This window comes from Parasteatoda tepidariorum, chromosome 10, assembly GCF_043381705.1.
Source record: "Parasteatoda tepidariorum isolate YZ-2023 chromosome 10, CAS_Ptep_4.0, whole genome shotgun sequence".
Taxonomy (NCBI): domain Eukaryota; kingdom Metazoa; phylum Arthropoda; class Arachnida; order Araneae; family Theridiidae; genus Parasteatoda; species Parasteatoda tepidariorum.
In genome coordinates, this window is record NC_092213.1 from 25,149,412 (window position 1) to 25,170,661 (window position 21,250).

General features: G+C 29.0%; 1 protein-coding gene across 1 annotated transcript in view; it reads right to left on the minus strand.

The window, feature by feature from the left end:
* The window catches only part of LOC107437477 (uncharacterized), a 255,881-nt gene that overhangs the window by 157,538 nt on the left and 77,093 nt on the right, over positions 1-21,250 (minus strand). The window contains exon 2 of the mRNA XM_043045034.2: positions 11,575-11,662. Coding sequence (XP_042900968.2) covers positions 11,575-11,662 — 88 coding nt within the window. The remainder of the gene's footprint in view (positions 1-11,574; positions 11,663-21,250) is intronic.

Below are 21,250 nucleotides of genomic sequence, written 5' to 3' on the forward strand. Positions count from 1 at the left end.
AATATGTTTAATTAAATTGGTTCATCACGTACCATTTTTGTTGGAGAAAAGTTGCAAAAATTCTTGTGAATTCTAGGATACTACTTTTTGTTATGCATCTAGAGCCTCGTAACTTCGGGAAGGTAAATATTTTTTTTTTTTTTTTTTTTTTTTTTTTTTTTTTTTTTTTTTTTTTTTTTTTTTNATTTTTTTTTTTTTTTTTTTTTGCAAAAAAAAATTGTAATAAGAATGCCGAAATGATTGCCAATTTGGAAGCTGTCTCGTTTATTATGAATGAAAACTTCTATCTTTTGCTTGTAAGCTGTCATTAAGTTCTGATAAAATATGCTCAGTCAGCTAGGTAAAATGTGGATTTTGGGAAATGATGCGGGGTAAGTAAAAATTAATAGTTAATTCATTATTTTCAGCTTAAATTATTCAAGTAACACTTGCTGTCATCTAAGAGATATTTTTCATTTTGCACTATACAATTTGCAATGGGTATTTTTAAATAGCCTGGAAATTTTAAAATAAAAATTTAACTTAATTTCTGTTAAATTCTTTTAATAAAAACAGCTAAAACTTCTCTCCCTTATTCCTATTTTACAGATTTTAAAAATATTACTTAAATGTTATTATATGTAATAAAGTCACCCCTATAGAAATCTATTTATGTATGATATTAACATTTCTCTTGACATTAAGATTTAAAATGAAAAAAAAATTGATAAAAGTTTATTTAATAAAAATTTAAGTTAGTAGGTACTTTATTTAAATCGCACTAGAGTTGCACAATGGGCTATTTGTGATACATACAAATTACACTTTTACATTCCAAAGCATAATAAGAATTTTCAAAAAGAAAATGCAACTGCTTCAAAGCTATTGCAAATCCATGCATAAAATTTTACGAAATCAGTTTTATCATTAAAAAAATTACAAAATCACTTTATCATTAAAGGAACATTTCTGACTTAATCCAATCATATCTCAATGTCAATGAAATTTAAAAATTTTTTCAACTATAAATAAATCAGAAAAGAGAATTCAAAATTGAGAAGGAAATTTTTTATTCCTTCCAATTCGACGTTTTCAGTTCTGTGTTGAAAGATTAACTAAATTAGAGTTAATTTAATTTTTCTACTTCGTTTCTTTAAGAAACTTCGAATTTTTAATAAAGTCAATAACAAAATTTCAAAGTACAGATATAAATGTTTAGATTTAAAAATTGAAAATTTATTATATCAAATCCCTTTTAAATTAATTTAAAGTGATATGTATTTTTATAATGAGGGTGCTTAAAATTCTATTGATTACAAGTAAGTGATTATCTGTAACTATGATTGCATATTTCATCATGCCATGTCAGCTTTGACCAGAGCTACTTGTAATCATAAAGTATGGTTATCTGCAATTATGATAACACCGTTACTATTATTATGATTGAAACTGTGATTGTTGTAATAATAATTACAAGAGCAGCTGTTATGATTTCAAATTGTAACTGATTATTTTATTCCAAATCTACTTTATGGACCATGACATATTTATCATGAAAAGAAAGAAAATTTTTCATGTCAAGTAAAGAAAAGTTTCAATCAATACTCAGTAAGTATGATAATTTGTGCTACACGTACACTGTAAAAAAATTCCATATCAAATGACGGTAAAAGGCACCGGCACTCAGAGTGCTGTTACTTTTTACCGTAAAATCTATTTTGATCTGAACATGATAGGGAACAAAAACTCTGATATCCCGTAAATTTTACATCAGAAATTACTGTAAAATCATTGATTTTTTCTAATTAAATATTATTACCGTAAAAATTGCGGCAAAATATTTTACTGTAAAATGGATTTTACTGATGTTGTACTCAAAGTGTCAATACTAGACTACACTGTAAAAACTTTCGGATCAAATTTCGTTAAAAGGTACTGGCACCATAATAGCCTCTAATTTTTACCGTAATTGCCACTAATTTTTACCATACTACGATTCATTTTTAGGAAATTTTAAAACTTCAAAATTTTAAGAAATTTATATTTCTATTTTTTATATGATGGGAGAAATGCCTTAAAATTAAATATTTTTCAATTAAATGAAGAAGTACCTACACTTTAGTATGCTATAAATATAATTAGACTATATTTTAAAAAAATTTAAGAAATTGAAGAATTAAAAAAATTATAATTTTAAACTTTTTTGGTATTTGTAAAAAGTTTATATCTTAAATTATTTTACGGATTTTCTGAAAACAAATATAAACGTAATACTATATTGTTTTTGAAACTAGAAAAAATAATTTAAAAAATAATCATTTGAATAAAAGCCTTAAGCTTCAATATTACATGAAATTCAATATGTAAATAAAATGCTAAAGTTCTAATAAAAATGAAAACCTGATTAATGGTTTCATCCTAAGGAATTAAAATTCAGTGTTTGTGATTACAGAACACATGTTTTTAACTACAGACTAACAAGGGAAACTAGGGAAGTGTGACTCGCCAATTTTAAAATAAACTAGTGGGATGTATGCCTTATGAGAAATAATTTTAAGGGGCAACATTCGTTTCGGCCCATAGAAGGTCCTGTGAGAGATAAAAATAATTCAATGTGTAGAAAAATCGATATTTTATTGCTTCAATGCAGACTATTAGTTATTGTAATTGTCTCATACTCCAATTAATTTGTAATTAATTGGTTAATTAATTAATTTCCTAACTAATAAATCAATTAGCAAATTAATTAATTTATGATTAATTAAATATTAATTAATTAATTGATTGATTTGCAATTACATACTCCAATTAATTTGGAAAATTTTTGGAAAAAAAAGTAAAAAAATTTGATGTCAATTTTTTTTTTTTAAATTAACCTAACAGGTTTTTCTGAAAAACTACAGATATATAAAATTTTCAAAATCAATTTTGAGAATAAATATGCATTATATAATACGTGAAAGTAATTTCCACAAAATTAATTGGAGTATGAGATAATTACAATAACTAATAGTCTGCATTGAAGTAATAAAATACCGATTTTTCTTCATATTGAATTATTTTTTATCTCTCATAGGACCCTCTATGGGCCGAAACGAATGTTGCCCCCTAAAATTGTTCCTCATAAGGCATACATCCCACTAGTTTATTTTAAAATTGGCGAGTCACACTTCCCTAGTTTCCCTTGTAAGAGAAAAAAGTAGAATTTTATTTTTATGCATGTTTTTTCGCAAATACAGGTGCTGAAATTTTTAAAAATTTGATTTTTTAACTACATTGATCCCTAATTTAGTAGTGCATGCACTTGCTTTTAAGATAATAGCTCAAAGCATAGCTGATAGCTTTATAAATAAAATCCTCAAAGGAATTTTTGTTTCGAGAATTTTTCTACAGTGCTTAACGTATATGCAATAAATTTCCTTATTTTTACCTTAAAATGGCCATGTAAAAAGAAAATACTAATAATGATAAATGTTTTGCTAGTTTTATAAGGTTTTACACATAATAAAACAAATATACTGGTGTTCTAAAATTTTATATTAATATTTAAAACTTAATTTTTTTAAGTTGTCAAAACTAGTCGAATTCCTTTATATCATTTCAATATTTAACACAAAAAATGCCACTTTTAATAATTACCGGAACACTTTGCTATTATTTAAATACACGCTTGTTGAAATTTTAAAGGGCTTTGATAAAGAGAATTCATATAAGATCATAAAACAATCCATTATGTTTTAATTCTCGCTTCATTCTTTTATTGGAGAAATTAAGTAAATGAGCAACTCTCATTCATGAATTAATTGATGAGAAAGCGACGGAACGTGACTTGATGCAGCCATTAACAAATTGGTGGTACCGTTACTGATTTTAAATGTTAGAATTTGAAACTCAAATGTAAATTTGAGAGCAAAATTGAAATATGTTTTGCATTTTTAGTAGTCAATTGATGGTAGAGAATTTATGTTATAACAAAAGAAATGTTATCTTTATAGTTGACTTTGAAATTTAAGTTAAGATAACTATGATCAAAACTTCCAAAATATTTGAAAATTTACTTTCTGACTCTATGGGAACATCAAAAAGCCTTGTAATTACTCTAATGATTTTAGTACTCTAATGATTTTAGTAAAACTAACAATAAAATATAGCTTTTTACTGTATGATAAAATTAGCTGCATGTGGTTAAATTTTGTAGTTTTATAGTAGCTTAGAGTATGGTTTAATAATCATTCATTTGGTTAAATTTACTTTTCAGTTTTGTATTTTTTACTAAATGTGGAGTGATACGAATTATGATTAGTAAAACCAGATTACCAAGTGAATGGTTCAAGTACTGTGTATTCTACCAGATTTATGTTTTTTTAAGAGAATGGTTTTGTTGTATAATACTGTAATTTTGCCAGAGTTTTTGTTCCATTTACATAAAAAAGTATTTCTATGAATAAACATATTTTTGTTAAGAGATATAAATTTCTTTTCTTTTATCAAATTATTATTTTTAAATTATTAGAAAAATATATCCTTAATTGCTCAATAAAAATAATGGTTCAAAAGTAATTAATGTTAATTTGACTTTTTATTACTTTCCCTATATCTCCGGAACTAATTAAGGTAAAAAAGAAATTCTTTTACAAAATTGCAAAACTCAATTATCAAAAGATTATTACATGAAAGAAAAACATTTTATTGTTTTAATAATATTTATTTTTTCATGCAATTGATACATTAATATTATCAACACTCCAGTTAATACGTATTTTTCCTAAATGTAGTACAAACTTTCTTATATCCTTAAAATATTTTTTTGAAACTGTTAATCTAACATCGTAATAAAATTGTAAATAGCAATAAAACATAGCATATCTCTACCAAATGGATTATTTTATGAAATAAACACATTTTTAAACTAAAATAGCTTAAAATTTAACTTAAAATAATGAATTTTATATTGAAAAACGTCTTATTCCAACATATTAACCAAAAAAGTCATTCAATAAAAAAATAATTATAAAGCTCATTATAATCTTTGCAATATTTTAACTTAAGGAAAAATCCTTTATTGAAGAGATCATTAAATTGGCTCAGTACATAATCATATTTTGAAATGAATTACTCGTTTTCACTTCATCTTGTTATCAACTAAGCTTTTATTGACGATCTAGCGCAAAATGAACAGCTCATATCAATGGATTAATTAACTAGAAAGAGTGAAATCCACTTAGAATGCAGTCATTTGGAAACTGTTGCAACCATCATGAAAGAATTTAAAAGTGATTTTAAATGGCTAGGCTTGAGAGTGAAATCGAGAATCGCTGGAAGGATATGTTTTGGCTGAATAAATATTTCAGTTAAATTTATACTGACGCCAGCACTTTTAGATTACTTATTCTGTTGCTCAATAAAAAGAATTTTTGTTCTGATACTTTCTTTTGTTAGAATATTTTTTAAATTACCTTTTGTGTACAAGATGTATTTTTGAAAACAATACTTTTTATATTATTAGTATTTCTTTAAATACAAAAAGTAAAAAAAAAAATATTTCTGAAAGTAACTTGAAAATTAAGATTTTCTTAGTTTAAAAGCATTTACTAGACATGCTAAATGAAACTAATACTCCATGCACGTTATGTTATGTTATGTTATGTTATGTTATGTTATGTTATGTTATGTTATACTATGCTACGCTACGCTACGTTACGTTACGCTACGCTACGTTGTGTTGTGTTGTGTTGTGTTATGTTATGTTATGTTATTTCATTACAGGTGATGAAAAACTGATGTACGTGTGGCTCTTAGGTTTAATTCCATAGACTGATGTCTTAGAACTTAATACGGAGTTTTCAATTCAAGCTTTGGGTATTAATTTTTAACTTTTTAACTGGTTAACTCGCAATTGCGTTACACTGAGGTGAAAACCCTGAAAGACTTAGCCTGAGAACAGAGGAACTTAAAGGTTAATTGGGTATATTTTTGGTCAAATCGATACTATCCGGAAATAGCTATATACAAAATAAGAAACAATTGTTGGGATTGTATATTTTTGCAATGTATATTTGACATTACATTAAATATAACACATTATTACATTGAAAACACTATATGTTTGATTATTATTCAATGTGTATTTATAGATTCTAAAACATGTATTTGGTGCATATAAAACAAAAATATAAAGAAAATGCATTCAATAAAACTTAAGTTAATCAGAAGTTCTATATGACACAAAATCAATTTCAATCTATCATTTAAATGACTTAAAATTGCAAAAAAAACTACTTTCAATGAGTATTAAGACATTCAAGATGGATAGAAATTGTTTGGATTATTATCAGTTTTCGAAGTTTTGTGGTGAGATACTTAAATTAACAGATTCAATTTATGCTTGCAAGTTTCTAAAGATTATAATATTATTCTTCTAGAAACTACGTTAAATTCTAAACTTTGGGGAAATTGACAAAAAAATCAACATATTCTTGAAATAAAATAATTTTAGATAATGCAAGAAAAATATTTTTTGCGGAAGAATACAACCACTTAAATATAAGAGTAACCCAAAATGAAAAATGAACATTCGTGCTAGCTTTAAAAATATACAATAACATATCAGAGACACCTTTCAATGAAAAGTGAAAGAGGTGAACTACAGGTTTTATATAAGTAATCAATCAATTAGTGCAAGTTAGCACAAATGGTTATGCTTAGGTAGTTTTAGTGGACGATGTAAATCACATCAATATCAGGTCTGCCGAGAATCGCGGGTAACACCATGATTTATAATGAAATCATTACTGCTCTTCATGTAATAATTAGTGATAGTTGAAGAGTTTACTACGTCACGGGCATCTGTTCAGCACTTTGTCTGAATAAAAAAAAGGGTGCAATCATCGTTTGCTTCTAAAACTCCTACTACCTAAAGTTGTTCTGCTCTTGGACGCATCCTTCTTAATACCGTTTGTCCACGACAAATTTCATCACATAAAGTATCCATTTGACAAAAAATGCCCACATTGCGCTCATCGTTTGTCACTTAAAAGCGTACTACTGCATGTTGTTCAGTTCTGGATTCGTCCCTCTTCTATCACTTAAAATTGTACTATTGCAAGTGGTTGTGTTTGGGGAGCTTTCATCTTCGATTATTTAAAATCTTTATATTGCACGTTGTTTAGTTACAGACGCATCCATCTTTTTTTACTTAAGATCGTACTATTGCACGTTGTTCAGTTATAGACGCATCCATTTTTTATTACTTAAGATTGAGCTAATCCACGGGGTTCAGTTCCGGACGCATTAATCTTCTGTCACTTAAAGTCGTACTATGGTACGTTATTCATTTTTGTACACTTGTTGTAGTTGTAGTTCACTTAAGTCGCACTAGAGCTGCACAGTGGGCTATTGGCGACGGCATAGGAAGCATCCCTAAGGATGATCCGAAGACATGCCATTACAATTTTGATCCTCTGCAGAGGGGATGGCACTCCCGCATCGTTAGCAAGACGACCTGCACGCGAAGTCGAGCATTTTACGGGAGAACAGTTTAAAGAGGATTAATACGGCCCACACTCGGTACCTACGCAGACTAATCCAAGTGGTCAATCACCCACACACTGACCGCAGCCAGTGATGCTTGATTTCGGTGATCTGCTGGGAACCGTGTCTTAACAATCAGTCCACTGCGGGACTCATTTTTGTATACATTCATCACAGTACGACGGGTTTAAATTGACTTTAAAATGCTCTCTTGAAAACTGGTAAATTAGTTACATGCAACCTGTGGTCACTTTTCTTTTAACTTCTTTTATAGTCCAGAAAGGTTACACGACTATTGTTACGATATATCTTACGCTATTATACTAGTCCACTTTTCACTTCCGCAACCTATTTATTATTATTTGGTTATTGTCATTGAAAAACCAATTTATATCATAATTTCAATCAATGCATTGAATGTCAAAAAACCATTCGGAAAAAATAATTTAAATCGAACTTATTTTATTTCGAAAGATCTAAAATATAAATTGGGTATTAAAATTTATTTATGCCACTTTCCCTTTAAATTGAGTGATGTTATTGAAGGTTGTAGAGGAGCATCCACAACAAAGCATTCATCCATTTATCACTTAAGAATGCTAAAATCTGTCATCACTTGGTGATTAAGAGCTTTTGTAAGTGATTAAGTGCTTTTGTAAAAGAGAAATTAATAGGAAAAGTCATTAAGCGGTTATTTTGCATGATAAAACATTATTTGTATGTTATTAGATTATTGATGAAACTATTTAACTGATGTAAATATGAAAATTTATTTCCTATTAAAAAGAAATTAGTATGTACCAGTAAAAATGCATCTAAAATAAATAATGAAAATTGCTACTTAATTTCATTTCAAAAGAAAAGCATCAGTAGCTTTGTTTTCAACCTCCATAATTATTTTAGTACATACTACGACTTCATTTACTATTCTAAATAAAAAATTAACAAAAGACTAATAGGTTATTTGAAAGAAAATACTAATAGACTAATAGACTTCCACTACTAAGAGACTCACAATGTCTACTAATAGACACACAAACAAACACAATGACGCCGGAACTTAGATATATGGGTGATTCTTTTTAAACATGACAATTCGGACCAAAAAATTTCTTCAAATTTAAAGTCTTCAAAATAATCTAAATTTTTGTTTGTATACTTCTTCAGTTACATTTATTAATATCTCACAGACAGCAGGGTAGTTTATTGACATTTGCTCGAGAAAAAAAAATAACGTAGAAATTCACCAAATCTTAAATGTCAGGAAAATAACATATTAGCTTAGAAGTTTAAAAAACAGTCATTTTAAGTCAATAGTAAGTAACTCAACTTAAATCTTTATGTTAGATGAATCATAAATCGCTTAAATTAATTCCTCTTATTCACTGTAGAAAGAATCAAAAAAAATTTTTGTTGCTGATATGTGCAGCAAAAATTTTTGTATAATAATCAATCATTAAATAAATAAATAACTTTGATTACATCCAAGCATATTACAATCATACATAAACTTGGTATCTATTTCATATAAAACGCTAATACGTATGTATCAATAAAACCGATGATATTTCTTTTCTCGCATTGGCAACAGTTTTCACTTTTAATTGATAGGCTTCGGCGCGCAAGAGCACCTAGTGAGCATCATATGGCTAATCTATATTATATAAAACGCTAATACGTTTTAATTGATAGGCTTCGGCGCGCAAGAGCACGTAGTGAGCATCATATGTCTAATCGGGTGAATTCTCACCGAATTATCAAAAAAATTCTCACAAAATTATCTTCATCGAAGCCGATGCTTTACATCCGGCGTTCAGTACTATTTCATATTGTTTTACAACACATGGTTTTAGCCCTCTGGTGGGAAAGACTTTAAAACAAAACTTACAACAGTTACTTTTCTCAACAACTGAAATTTAGAATAGTGTGATTAAGAAAAATATGTGAACTGTTTGCAATTTCAAATTAATATTGAAATGCACAGGTTTAGAATTTTCTACAGTGAAAAGTTTTCGGAACTTCAGTGTTCAAAAAAGTATACAAAAGCTAGACGTTAAGAACGTATCCAATGAGCGAGCAAAGCGAGCATCGGATTGCGAAGCAATCCGAAATGAACTGCGAAAGCAGTTCCGGGGGTTGGCGAGCGCCAGCGAGCAGGGGGCGAAGCCTCCTAGTTAGGTTAATATTTGCCTTCCCTCTTTACAATATACTGGCTAAAAAGTTTTCTGGTAACACGTCAATGACCTTTTATTCATAAGCCAGGAAAATGACAGCTAGGATAATGAAAAATTTGCCATTTTATAGCATTTAACTTTACTTTAATTTAACACTTTGGCCTAAGGCGTTTACATTCCACAGAAAACAACAGGATTTCTTGAAATAACTCAAATAAATTTATGCAGTTTATGTAATTAATGATTTCAAGAAGACAGGAAAATGACAACATAAAAACCTACGCACCTTGAAACATTTTTTGAAATAGATTTCGAACCTTTATTCAAGCAACAAGACATGTTCAGATAGGATGGGATGGCATCTAATCAGTCTATTAACATAACATATTGATTGCTGGCTTTATCTATTTTGGTTATAAATCACTAAATAAAAGTAGCCAGGAAATTGACAGATTTTCATGCGACCAACAAATTATTGACAGAAAAAATTATTTTAAAAGAAGTTTTAGTAAATAATACCCTCTGCGTATATTCTAGAAATGCTTACAATGGTTGAGATAAAAAAAAATTGGATTTTGAAAAACGTATGAGAAGTTTTGAAGCTAGTTATTATTGGAAATATTCTTTATGACATGCCAGGAAAGTGACATTTTGATATTCACTTAAATTTTTTAAGTATACAAAACAGTCAATGTTAGTGCAAAGTCATTTTAAAATGCTAACACCAATGCTATTTATTAATTTTTTTAAAAAAAAGCTCTTTTAGTATTATAGTATTTGATCTTGGAGCAAGGGACAGTGAATTGTCATATTTCGTGAGAATCACCCATATATGTCTAGTATAATTAAAGATATATTTTAATATTTTCTCATTTCACCAGTCATTTGCTTCAGCTTCATTCTATAACACTAGATAAACATTTCTAGGTAATACGAAAATCGTAAAATATTTGATTATTTGCAGCGGAAATAGTTCTGCAAAATCCTAGGATTCTATGCACTGTAAGAAATGTTGGATTGTCCACAAAAGTGAAATAGGAAAACTGGAAGCATTCCAGAACAAATTTTTGAAAATGATTTTAACAATTTTCTGGCCTAATATTATTTCAAACAACGATCTACTAACAAGTGAAAAATTATCACCCATTCATGGGGAAATTTTGAAGAGATGAGGGAGATGGGTTGGACATACTCTTCGTTTAAAACAGGATGGCCCTGCTAACATCACGTTTCTCGGGCACCTTATGGAAAATGAAAAAGAGGAAAGCCTAGACTTTTTTGGTAAAGATACATGCACCAAGATCTATACAAAGCAAAACTAAATGGATAGGAGGAGGCAAGAGGACTGATTCAAGGCAGGGGTTCCTCAAAAAAGAGGACTTGAGGCCTTATGTGCCAGCGAAGAGGATAAGTTGGTAGATAGAAAAAATATTGAATATTAAAACATATTTGTCGAAGAGTGAAGTAGACATAATTTAATGAATAATTTAAAGCATTTCACTCATTTTTGATAATTTTTTAATAATAAATAAACAAAGAAGTCTAAAATAAAGTGGCGAATAAAGAAGATTAAAAAAATATTTTTAGTTAGCTTTAATCTCAACGAATTACGGTTCAAAATTTTGAAATGATACACTATGTGTCCTCGAAATATTTCTAAGGAACGATAACAATCATTTAAATCAAAAAAGATTTTTAATTTTCTACGATTCTTTTGTTTTCGTTTTGAAAATGAAACTTTTTATCAATTAGTGGACTACATAGTTATACTTGTTGATAGATTATTATGATGTAATAATGATGTATATGATGTAATATTTTCAGAAGATATACACAATCAATACTACATGGCTTATAATGAAAAATTATTATACTAAGGAATTGTACTTACGCATGGAGGGAGCATTTCGAACAACATCCACTTTCGTTGCCTGGTACCCATCATGCCACGTGAAATTCCTTTTGTATTCCGAGTTAACCTAAAAACAATTATTTTTTTAATTCCGCTTACAAAAATGTAGTGAAAAAAATCTTTTTTTTTTATTATTTTATATAAGAATATCTACATTTAGATTTTTTTATATGAAATATGTAAAAATTAGCTAATGAATTTGATATAACGCATAGAATAAATACCGTAAAAATTCCGGATCAAAGTCTCGTAAGAAAGTAGAGTGTCGGTACATTTTACGGTAAAATCTATTTTTACCGGAGCATTTTGCAGAACAAAAAGGTAATATACCATAATTTTTTCAGTAATAACTGCCATAAAATCATATAAATATTACTGTAAAAATTACGGTTTAATATTTTACGTTAAAAAATGGATTTTACGGATGACGCTCCCTAAGTGCCGATACTTTACACCGTAATTTAATTAATTGTTTTTGTTTTTCCAGTGGCGCCATCTATGGCCAAGAATTCGACTTCTGCCACACCATACGTCTCACGCGTTTATAGGGCGGAAGAGGAATTATTAAAAAGTATTTATTCATGTTTTGAGCCATTTTGTTATTCTTAACCATTTTTTACGAATTTGTTCTTTTAACCTTCAAATTTTTATGCTTTTCTCAACAACAGATGTTTACATTTAAAATTGCAAGAAGATTCTCAAAAACTATAAAATAAGTGTTTAATGATTTTTTATTTACTTTAGGAAATAAAGTACATCGAAAATTACGAAGAAAATTTATTTCCTTCTATTAAAATAGCATCACTGTCTTATGAGAGCCCCATTCACTTCTGAAGGTGTGGTCAAAGTGACAAATTGGCTAGTATTCTTAATGGACAGTTTAAATATTAGTTATACGCAATACTCTTTAACGCTTGGCCCCACGGGCATTCTCATTGTGTCCATTGACGGACCCGCGAAGACTGACCATTGAAGGATCAATCGGATTCGAAAAATCGGATTCGTTTTACCCTTTTTTCTTCACTTAACTAACGTTAAAAGTGTTTGCCAGGAATCTCCGCGAACTACAGTTATTTTGTACCGTCCTTTTCACCACGCTACTTGAAAAAAAAAACTGTAGAGCTCTGCACTACTAACTACAAAAAAAGTAGCTTTTACAGTAGTTTCGCTACTCGTAGTGACCACTGAATTAAACAAACTGAGATTTAACTGAATGAAACAATTCCCCAGATTTAATTGGAAAAAAAATTTAGCTGAACGAAAGAATGTCGAGTTGATAGAACTTATAGATTAGAATTTATGAGGGTTTTAAGTGTGAAAAATAAAATAAAATTTTTTTCATAAATATTAACTCGTTTGTTATTGTTATCTACACAAGTTTATTTTCTTCTAATTTTATTATTTTTTAATAATAAAATTATATTCTTCTCTATTTTCTTCTAACAATAAAATAACATTCTTCTATTTTTTTATTACTTTTATTAATTCTATATTTTAGTAGTTGTTTCTACTATATTTTTAAATGCATCAATGGAACATTGTAACACTATATTGTTATTGCTATTACTTTAAGAAGAAATAATAGCGTAAACATTTTATGAACATTTACGCATCTGTAATTGCTATCTAAACATGTGATGTATTTCCTTTTCTATATTTTTAAACACTAAGTCAAATTAGACTAAAACAAAGTCTCTAGAGCAAATAGTTCAGAAGTCAACATGTTTCCATATTTTGGAAAGTTAAAACGTCTAATTTGTATTTTTTATGTGAATGGAAAGAATTTCAGTATGATTTGTTCAATCTCATTTCATTAAAAAAATATTTTTTGTTTCAATTTTTTTATCATTTAAAGCTTGTTTAGGCAATAGACGGAAAAATTTAGAAAGTGCTCTTCGAATCTGAAAGTGATGGAAACACAAATAATTTGGACTGAATCTAAAAAACATTCTACTCTAAAAGACATTCTGAATCTAAAAAACATACATAGAAGAATAGTGAGTATAGTGAGAATAGTAGTAATAAGTAAACGATATTTACAATTTTGAAGAATGTAAATGCTAATTACTTACATTAAATTTTTTTGAAACTCAGGAATGATTTTAAAGTAAGTTTAAAAACTGATCATTTTCTAAAACATAACAGACAAATTATAATTTATTATATATTATAATTATAATTAATTTTCATTTAAAATTGCGTAAAACTGGAGGGAATGCTCCACTCACAGAAACTCACAATTGCTTCACACTAAATTTTGCTTCTTGACGATTACCACATTTATATTAACGATAAAAACTATTCAATTAAAAATTACGAAACTAATTTTTTATATATTAAATATTAGAAAATTTTTTTTAAAGTAAAAGATTACGAAATTAAATTATTTAAATGAAAAATTTATGAAATTATTATTTTTAAATTAAAAGATAACAAATTATTTTTTTAAATTAAAAGATTAATAAACTAATTTTTTTAAATTAAACGACTACAATTTTACAAAATCAGAGATTTATTTTCCATAAATATAAAATTTAAATCTAATCATCTTGTCCGTTACCATTACAATTTCATTTTTATTTTTTCAATTCCTATTAAGTGTCTGGGTACTTAAGAAATCGTTTAATAATTTACGCTAAGGACATTATTTAGTTATGAGGCGAAACTTTAAAAAAATGCGTTTACCTTAAAAATATACATCCTCCTAATAACGTTTTATAATTATGTATTCATTTATTTACATATGTTGACTAAGTTCAAATTCATTTTTAAAAGAAAATATAACTTATTTATAGTTATTGATTATTGTTAAACAGTCAATTTTATTAAGCGGTCAATAATTGTTAAACGGTCAATAATTGTTAAACGGTCGCTAATTATTAAACGGTCAATGAGTTATATTAAATATGTTAATCATAATAGAACACCGATTTAATTTTTAAGTATTTAATTTAGACTAATAATAAAAATCCGAAACGTAATAATAGAAAACAACTTTAAGAAAATATGACAAATAAATATTGCTGGTAAATTACTTTAAATTATGAATAAAGAAAATTTTACTGGTATTACATACCGCTATAACTTTTATTAATTTAATGCTGATGAAAATAAAAGAAACCTGGATCTTATTGGGTAATTAGTGAACCATACCATAAGATTATTTGGCCAATAAGAATGCGCCGACAACAATGAGAAAGGAATTCAGACCATCATGTTTTTATATTAGATTAAATGAAAATATCTGTCTTTTGTTACATTTGTCTTTGGAACTGAACTCTATTGCAATAAGCGCTAAAGAACAAAATTTTTAATTTTTTCATTAATTATCACCCTAGATATCTTTTAAAAAAACTAAACTCACCGTCACCAACGCATAATACATTTATCAATTCGACTTATCAGTATTCAAAATAAATTAATGTATTGATCAAGTAACTAGACCTAGACTCTTGGATCAACGAAGTCACTAACAGTTGTTGATTTTGTTCTAAATTTGATATTGATAAGTTAATTATAAAACACGAGGAGAAGAAAAAAAATCTGGTAAAATTACCGTGCTGAATAGTTAAAACATTTCTGGTAAAAAAAAAATTTTTTAAATAATCAATTTGGTAATAAAAACCAAAATATACAAAATTTAATCCATTCATATGGCAAATTTTTTCGTTCATATGGTAAAGGAAATTCTGGTTTTCAAAATTATAATTCTTATTACCACTCATTTTGTAAAAAATAAAAATCTGAAAAATAAATTCAACCCAATAAATGGTCTTTATGCCATGCTCTAAAGTTTCATGATAAAATTACCAAATTTCACATTTAGAAAATTTAATCACATATTATTTTATTAATCGCACTGAACACTCGTACTTCGCCCCGAAAGATGCTGGAAGTGCTGCTCTTTAAAGTTACCCGGTGGGCCTCTGTGAGTCTAAGCCACGTAGGTGACACACACCACACAGCCACAAATACCCGTTCATAGCGGGGTCCACATTCACACAACAGAGGACAAAAGCCAGAGAGAAACATCCATGCCCGGTGCGGGATTCGAACCCGCAACCATTGGCTTCACAGTCAGGCGCACTAACCGCTCGGCCACCTATCCGGCCTATCACATGTTATAAAAGTATATTTTACTGTTAATTTTACCAAAACCATTATCAAAGAGTTTCCGTAAAAATTACCGAGCTTTTCAGTGCTCCCATAGAGCCAGAAAACACGGTAAATTTTGTATATTCTGGTAGTTTTGACAATACTTTTTCCACACTGTACAATGTGCAATTCTATTTATAGGTGTATTATTTTAGTGTAAATGTGTATTTAATTTCTTATTATGTCAGAATGTATTTAATTGCTATTCTTTCGAAGAATTAAGCAAATTTCTTAATAATAATTCCTTTTTCTTTTTCTTAGTACACTCGCCTTTTCCCCGTTTAGTTTCATAACATCCGACAGAGAGCTTCCAACAGTTTCAGAAACATTGGTTTAGAGTTTAGAGATGCAATTTTGCTCAAAGGTAGTAAAAATTAAACAAATGTTATGTCGGAGTCCTAGACGTAAAAGTTTAAAACATTTAAATATGTCTTTATTTTTTTTTAAATATTAATTTTGTTGCCCTTTTAAATTTTTAAAAAATCACGCTTGTATTTGAATTTGATTTCAGTCCCATTGAGTTTTAAATGACACTGAAGTTTTGAATGTATTTATCGTTATCAATTTTCATTGTTTTTTCCTACGTTGAACAATTATATACTTAAAACTAAAAACAATAATCTCATGAAATTTGATGCACGTATATTTTGAATATTTTATTTTAGTTCGTTCTAAAGGTATTAGTCCCGCAGTGGACCGAACGTTAAGACATGACTCCCAGCAGATCACCGAAGTGAAGCATCACTGGCTGCGGCCAGTGTGCGGGTGGGTGACCACTTGGATCAGTCTGCGTATGAACCGAGGGGTACTTTTCAAACTGTTCTACTGTAAAATGCTCGACTTCGCGTGCAGGTCGTTGGGGTGCCTCCCCCTCTGCGGAGGATCAAAATTGTAATAGCTTGTCTTTGGATCATCCTCAGGGATGTTTCCCAAACCGTCGCCAATAGCCCAATGTGCAGCTCTAGTGCGACTTAAAATAACTACAACAACATCTAAAGGTATTAAAAATTTAACGGCATTTGGGTTAATTTTAAAAAGAGACTACCATGCGAGTCTTAAATTTCGAAAAGTTTTATTTTTTTTTAACTGCTGAAAGTAAATGATGCTTAAAACAATATAAATTAAAGATCTTATTCAAAATAACTCAATAGTTATATTCATAATGGGGAAAACTATTTGTTTCAAAAGTTATAAAATTCAGTCCGAACGCTAAAGAAATGGTGGTAATTCTCATACCTCTCCAAACGAGAATGAGAAAAACAAACAAATTTGAAACAGGAAATGTAGAGTTGCCAACGAAAAAAATCGAAAATAAATAAGGAGGAAAAATAATCTAGGAAAATCACGTAGCCAAAAAAGGATAATCTAGTAAGGTTCAAGGTTGTATTTCCTATCCGTGAAGAGAATTGATGAGGAACTCGTGTTGTTAATTAAGGACCGTCCCTTTCGTTAATTAGGAAATTAGCATTCATATGACTAGCGATTTCCAAGTTAACTACATGAGTTCTTAGTTAACAATATAAATAAAAATTACTTTATGAAATTTTATGTCACCATCTGAAGTTTAAAAGTATAATTTTTGTAAATATGAGTTTCTAATTTTTTTCGTTCTACTATTCTTGGTTAATACATAAACTAAACCGATTTGTAACATGTCAAGAACTAGTAAAAAATAATATTTGCGAGAAAAAAATAACTCAGGTTGCATTTCAGTAAAAGTTTCAAATATTCCGACCAATTCAAAAAACTAGCAGGTGATTTGATGTTCTCTTTTTAACATTTTTAGCACTTTCTCGAGTGGAACAAGAAACTATTCCAGGAAAAGTTGCAGTGAGCATCTGTAAATTTGAAAAAGCATACAGACGTAAATGCGTAAAAGCATTAATCGAATAGGTTTTTGCATACGAAATTTCCTTTAAAATTCCATATTCGCACTTCTCTCGCCTTTTTTTCTTCCTTTTTTTCATGTTTTTTTTCTTCGTTTGTTTTCAGAAACTACTACAACTTTTCACATAAAAAAATATTAGAAAAGGAGGCTTAACTCTAAATAGAAGGAAAGAGTGAAAAATAACTTACTCACTGAAAGAGGAAAGCATTTTGTGCAAATTGACTTTAAAAAATATTCTTATTTGTCTCTCATTTTAAAGATTTATAATGAAAAAGACACATTTTCATGATCTAACACTCAGAAGAAAAGTATATTTAAAACTACTTGAAAATAGTAACATTTACCGCGTTTCTGACTCTATAAGAGCACCAAAAGCTCGGTAAGTTTTGACGAAGTGCTTTGGTAATGACTTCTATAAAATTAACAGTAAAATATGAGTTTATAAATTGTGATGAAATTTGATAGATAAGTAAAAGTTTGATACTTTTATCATGATATCTAAAAGTATGGCATAGAAACCATTTTTTGGTTAAATTTTCAGTTTTGTATTTTTAACTAAACATTAATCCAGAAAAAAAATTTCCTAGCCTATTTATATTTTATAACCGTCGTTGAACAGTAGACCAGAATTTAGGGTTTACGACAAATTTTCAACTCAGTGGCCTTGCAATTTTGAACATGATCCAGAAGACAAGAAGACTCCTGGATCAAGTATTGAGAGAAATTTGCCTTCGTAGCTCTTTCACGTTCGGAGCTCTTTTTGATGGAACTAATACGCATTTGCGTAACATGAGGAGGAAAACCACGAAAACCTCCCACGGTTATCCTGGCGGCAAGGGGACTCTGACTCAGGATCCGTCTACCACTGATGATATTTTACGTCAGCACTGTGGTTGGTGCGAGCCTGGTGCGGAATTCGTATCAACAAGCCTCATTGGAAGGCGAATGCTCGATCACCTGGAGACACCTCGGCTCTTCCTAACCTGTAGTAAAATTTCGAAACTACTGTTGTTTTTTAATGCCACGTGTCAATATCAACAAGCCTGCTTGATGAAGCCAAGGGAATCTAATACATAGGGTGCGTTTCTTGTTTTTCAGTGGCGCCATCTATGACCAAGAATGCGACTTCCACACACTCGTTACATCTATTCATTCATTCACTGATCGTATTTTGACCTGAACCAACGAACGATCAATCTCCGATTCAGTGCCCAAAGAGGTGTAATTTGCTATTAGAGCATAAAGGCCTTCGCGAACCGACAGATTCCTCGTGCTACAGTCATCATTCAAGCTAGGATCAAACTCACGACCTCTTGGACATGGGCCAATCTCCCTACTAACCATGCTATACCAGCTGTATCAAAATTACTGAAACAATATACATTTAACTTGTAGAAAAATTAACGTTAATTTAAAATAAACTGAAACAAAAGGTTTAAAAAAAGAATTCATAAGTATCTATTTTTGCAAATTTCAAAGCTGATTGACAACAGAAAATGAAAAAAAAAGTAAACAGATATTCTTAAAAGAAGAAACTTTTTTAATTTACTAAAAACGTAGATACGCTTTTGTATTTCATATGTGAAGAATTAACGTTAATTAAAAGTTAAGTAAAATAACAGATTTCAAAAATGATCTAATATGTATCTATTTTTGTGGATATCTAAGGCGATTGACAGCTTAAAAAGAAGAGGGGAAAAAGTAAACAAACTTAACCAAAAACAAAGAAAAAAAAAGAGCATCTAAAAAATAGAAACAAAACTTTCTTCTTTCATTTTGCTTGAAAATAGAGCACAATAGAATTTCTTAGAATGTCAAGTTTAAAAAGAAAATAGAGTTCAAAGAATTTTTTTTCTTTCTCGTCGCTCCCAGACTGCTTACAAAAGCGTCTATTGATTTCGTACTGGTATTCTATCTTTTCAGCCCTGGTCACCCTGGATACTGAAAACACTTTTGGTTAGATTCCAATAACTATTTTGCTTTACCAGTAGAGAAGCATATGGAGAGACAGCGTGTCTGGAGAAGGACGGCCAAGGACGATGCAGTCATGAAATTTACGAACGCTCAAAAGATACTTTTTTGGAGGCTTATCTTATAGCGCGGCCAATAAGATTAATTAATTTTTTGTTGAGGTTGTGGCAACGGAAAGGTTGTTTTTTTTCGCAATCGAATGCCGCAGTTTAAATCTTATGTTTATTATTTTTGGCGCATTTTATTGAAACCTATAAAATTGTATTTTTATGAGATAGTTTTTGATACTTTGCCAGAGATAAAGTCAGCATTGAAAAATGTTTACTTTATTTAAATGTTTGAGTTAATTCTTTTTTGAGTTCAATTTGAATAATTTATAACATTGAAAAACATTTCGCTCATAGTGAGATATTTATTAGAAAATTAACTTTTGAATGAAAATAGTTTATTGATAGTTTGTAATAATTGAAATTGAAGTTTTCGATCGTAACTCTAATTACTGACAGAAAAATTTTAAATCTTGAGGGGGAAAAACTGCTTTGCGTGTCGAAATAGTAGTTTTGTTTTAAAAAAGTGACATAAATTTAATGCATAAAAATGAGATATTGATTGAAATAAAATGTTGATGCCACAAAATTAATATTGTTTAGACTTCATAAATATTATAAATGTCATGTCATTAAAAGCATAACATATCGCTTAACTTCTTGATTCTATTTAATTACTAAATTTATATTTAATCTTCGATTGTTTTTATTAATAAAAATAGTTGTTAGCTTCCTTCATATACAAGCAAAGAGTAAATTCCAAAAGTGAATAATTTTTATTCAGACTACTGAAAGATTAACATAAGAATTCAAGTCATTTTAAAAATTCATTTAAAGTTGTTATTTCCCACCAAATTATTTCAAACTTGATAGCAATTTTTCATTAGACTCATTTTTGAACAAAATGAATGAGGAGGGAGAAACAGTGTGAGAGAGAAGGTCTTTGGCTGCTGGGGAGATTCGAACTAAGGACCTCCAGATTTATAGTAGGATGCAAAATTCCTATTTTTGCTACAATGTACCATTTTCTTAGACTAGAAAAGCGAATACTTCGAATTGCGTAACGATCGCAATTCGATAGCATTTACCATAAATTTAGCCATTATTCGACAGCATTATGCCGGGAAGATTCGAAACAAAGGACATCCAAATTTATAGAAGGATGCAAAGATACTATTATAGCTACAATGTGCCATTCTTTACAATAGAAATAGCGACTAGTCCGAATTGCGTAACGATAGCATTAACCCTAAATTCGATAGCATTTACCATATATTTATTGTTAAGCTCTTCTAATGTCAAGAAAGTTATTTTGCACCAGTAATGAATATTTAGTGTATTTAATATAAGTATTAATGGAAATTAAATTTAGCTGATAGTTAACAATATGCTCTCCCTTTTGTAAAAAACAAGATTCGAGTATCAGTATTTATAAATTGACTAGGGATTTAAAATTTCTCTCCTCTCAAAACATAACAGAATAAAAATACCATAAATAAGAGCGATAAGTAAATAATTTGCAAATAAATACCGTTACAACGTTTAGTAATTTTATGATGGAGAGAGCTTTAACACAGATTTACTCTATAAGAGC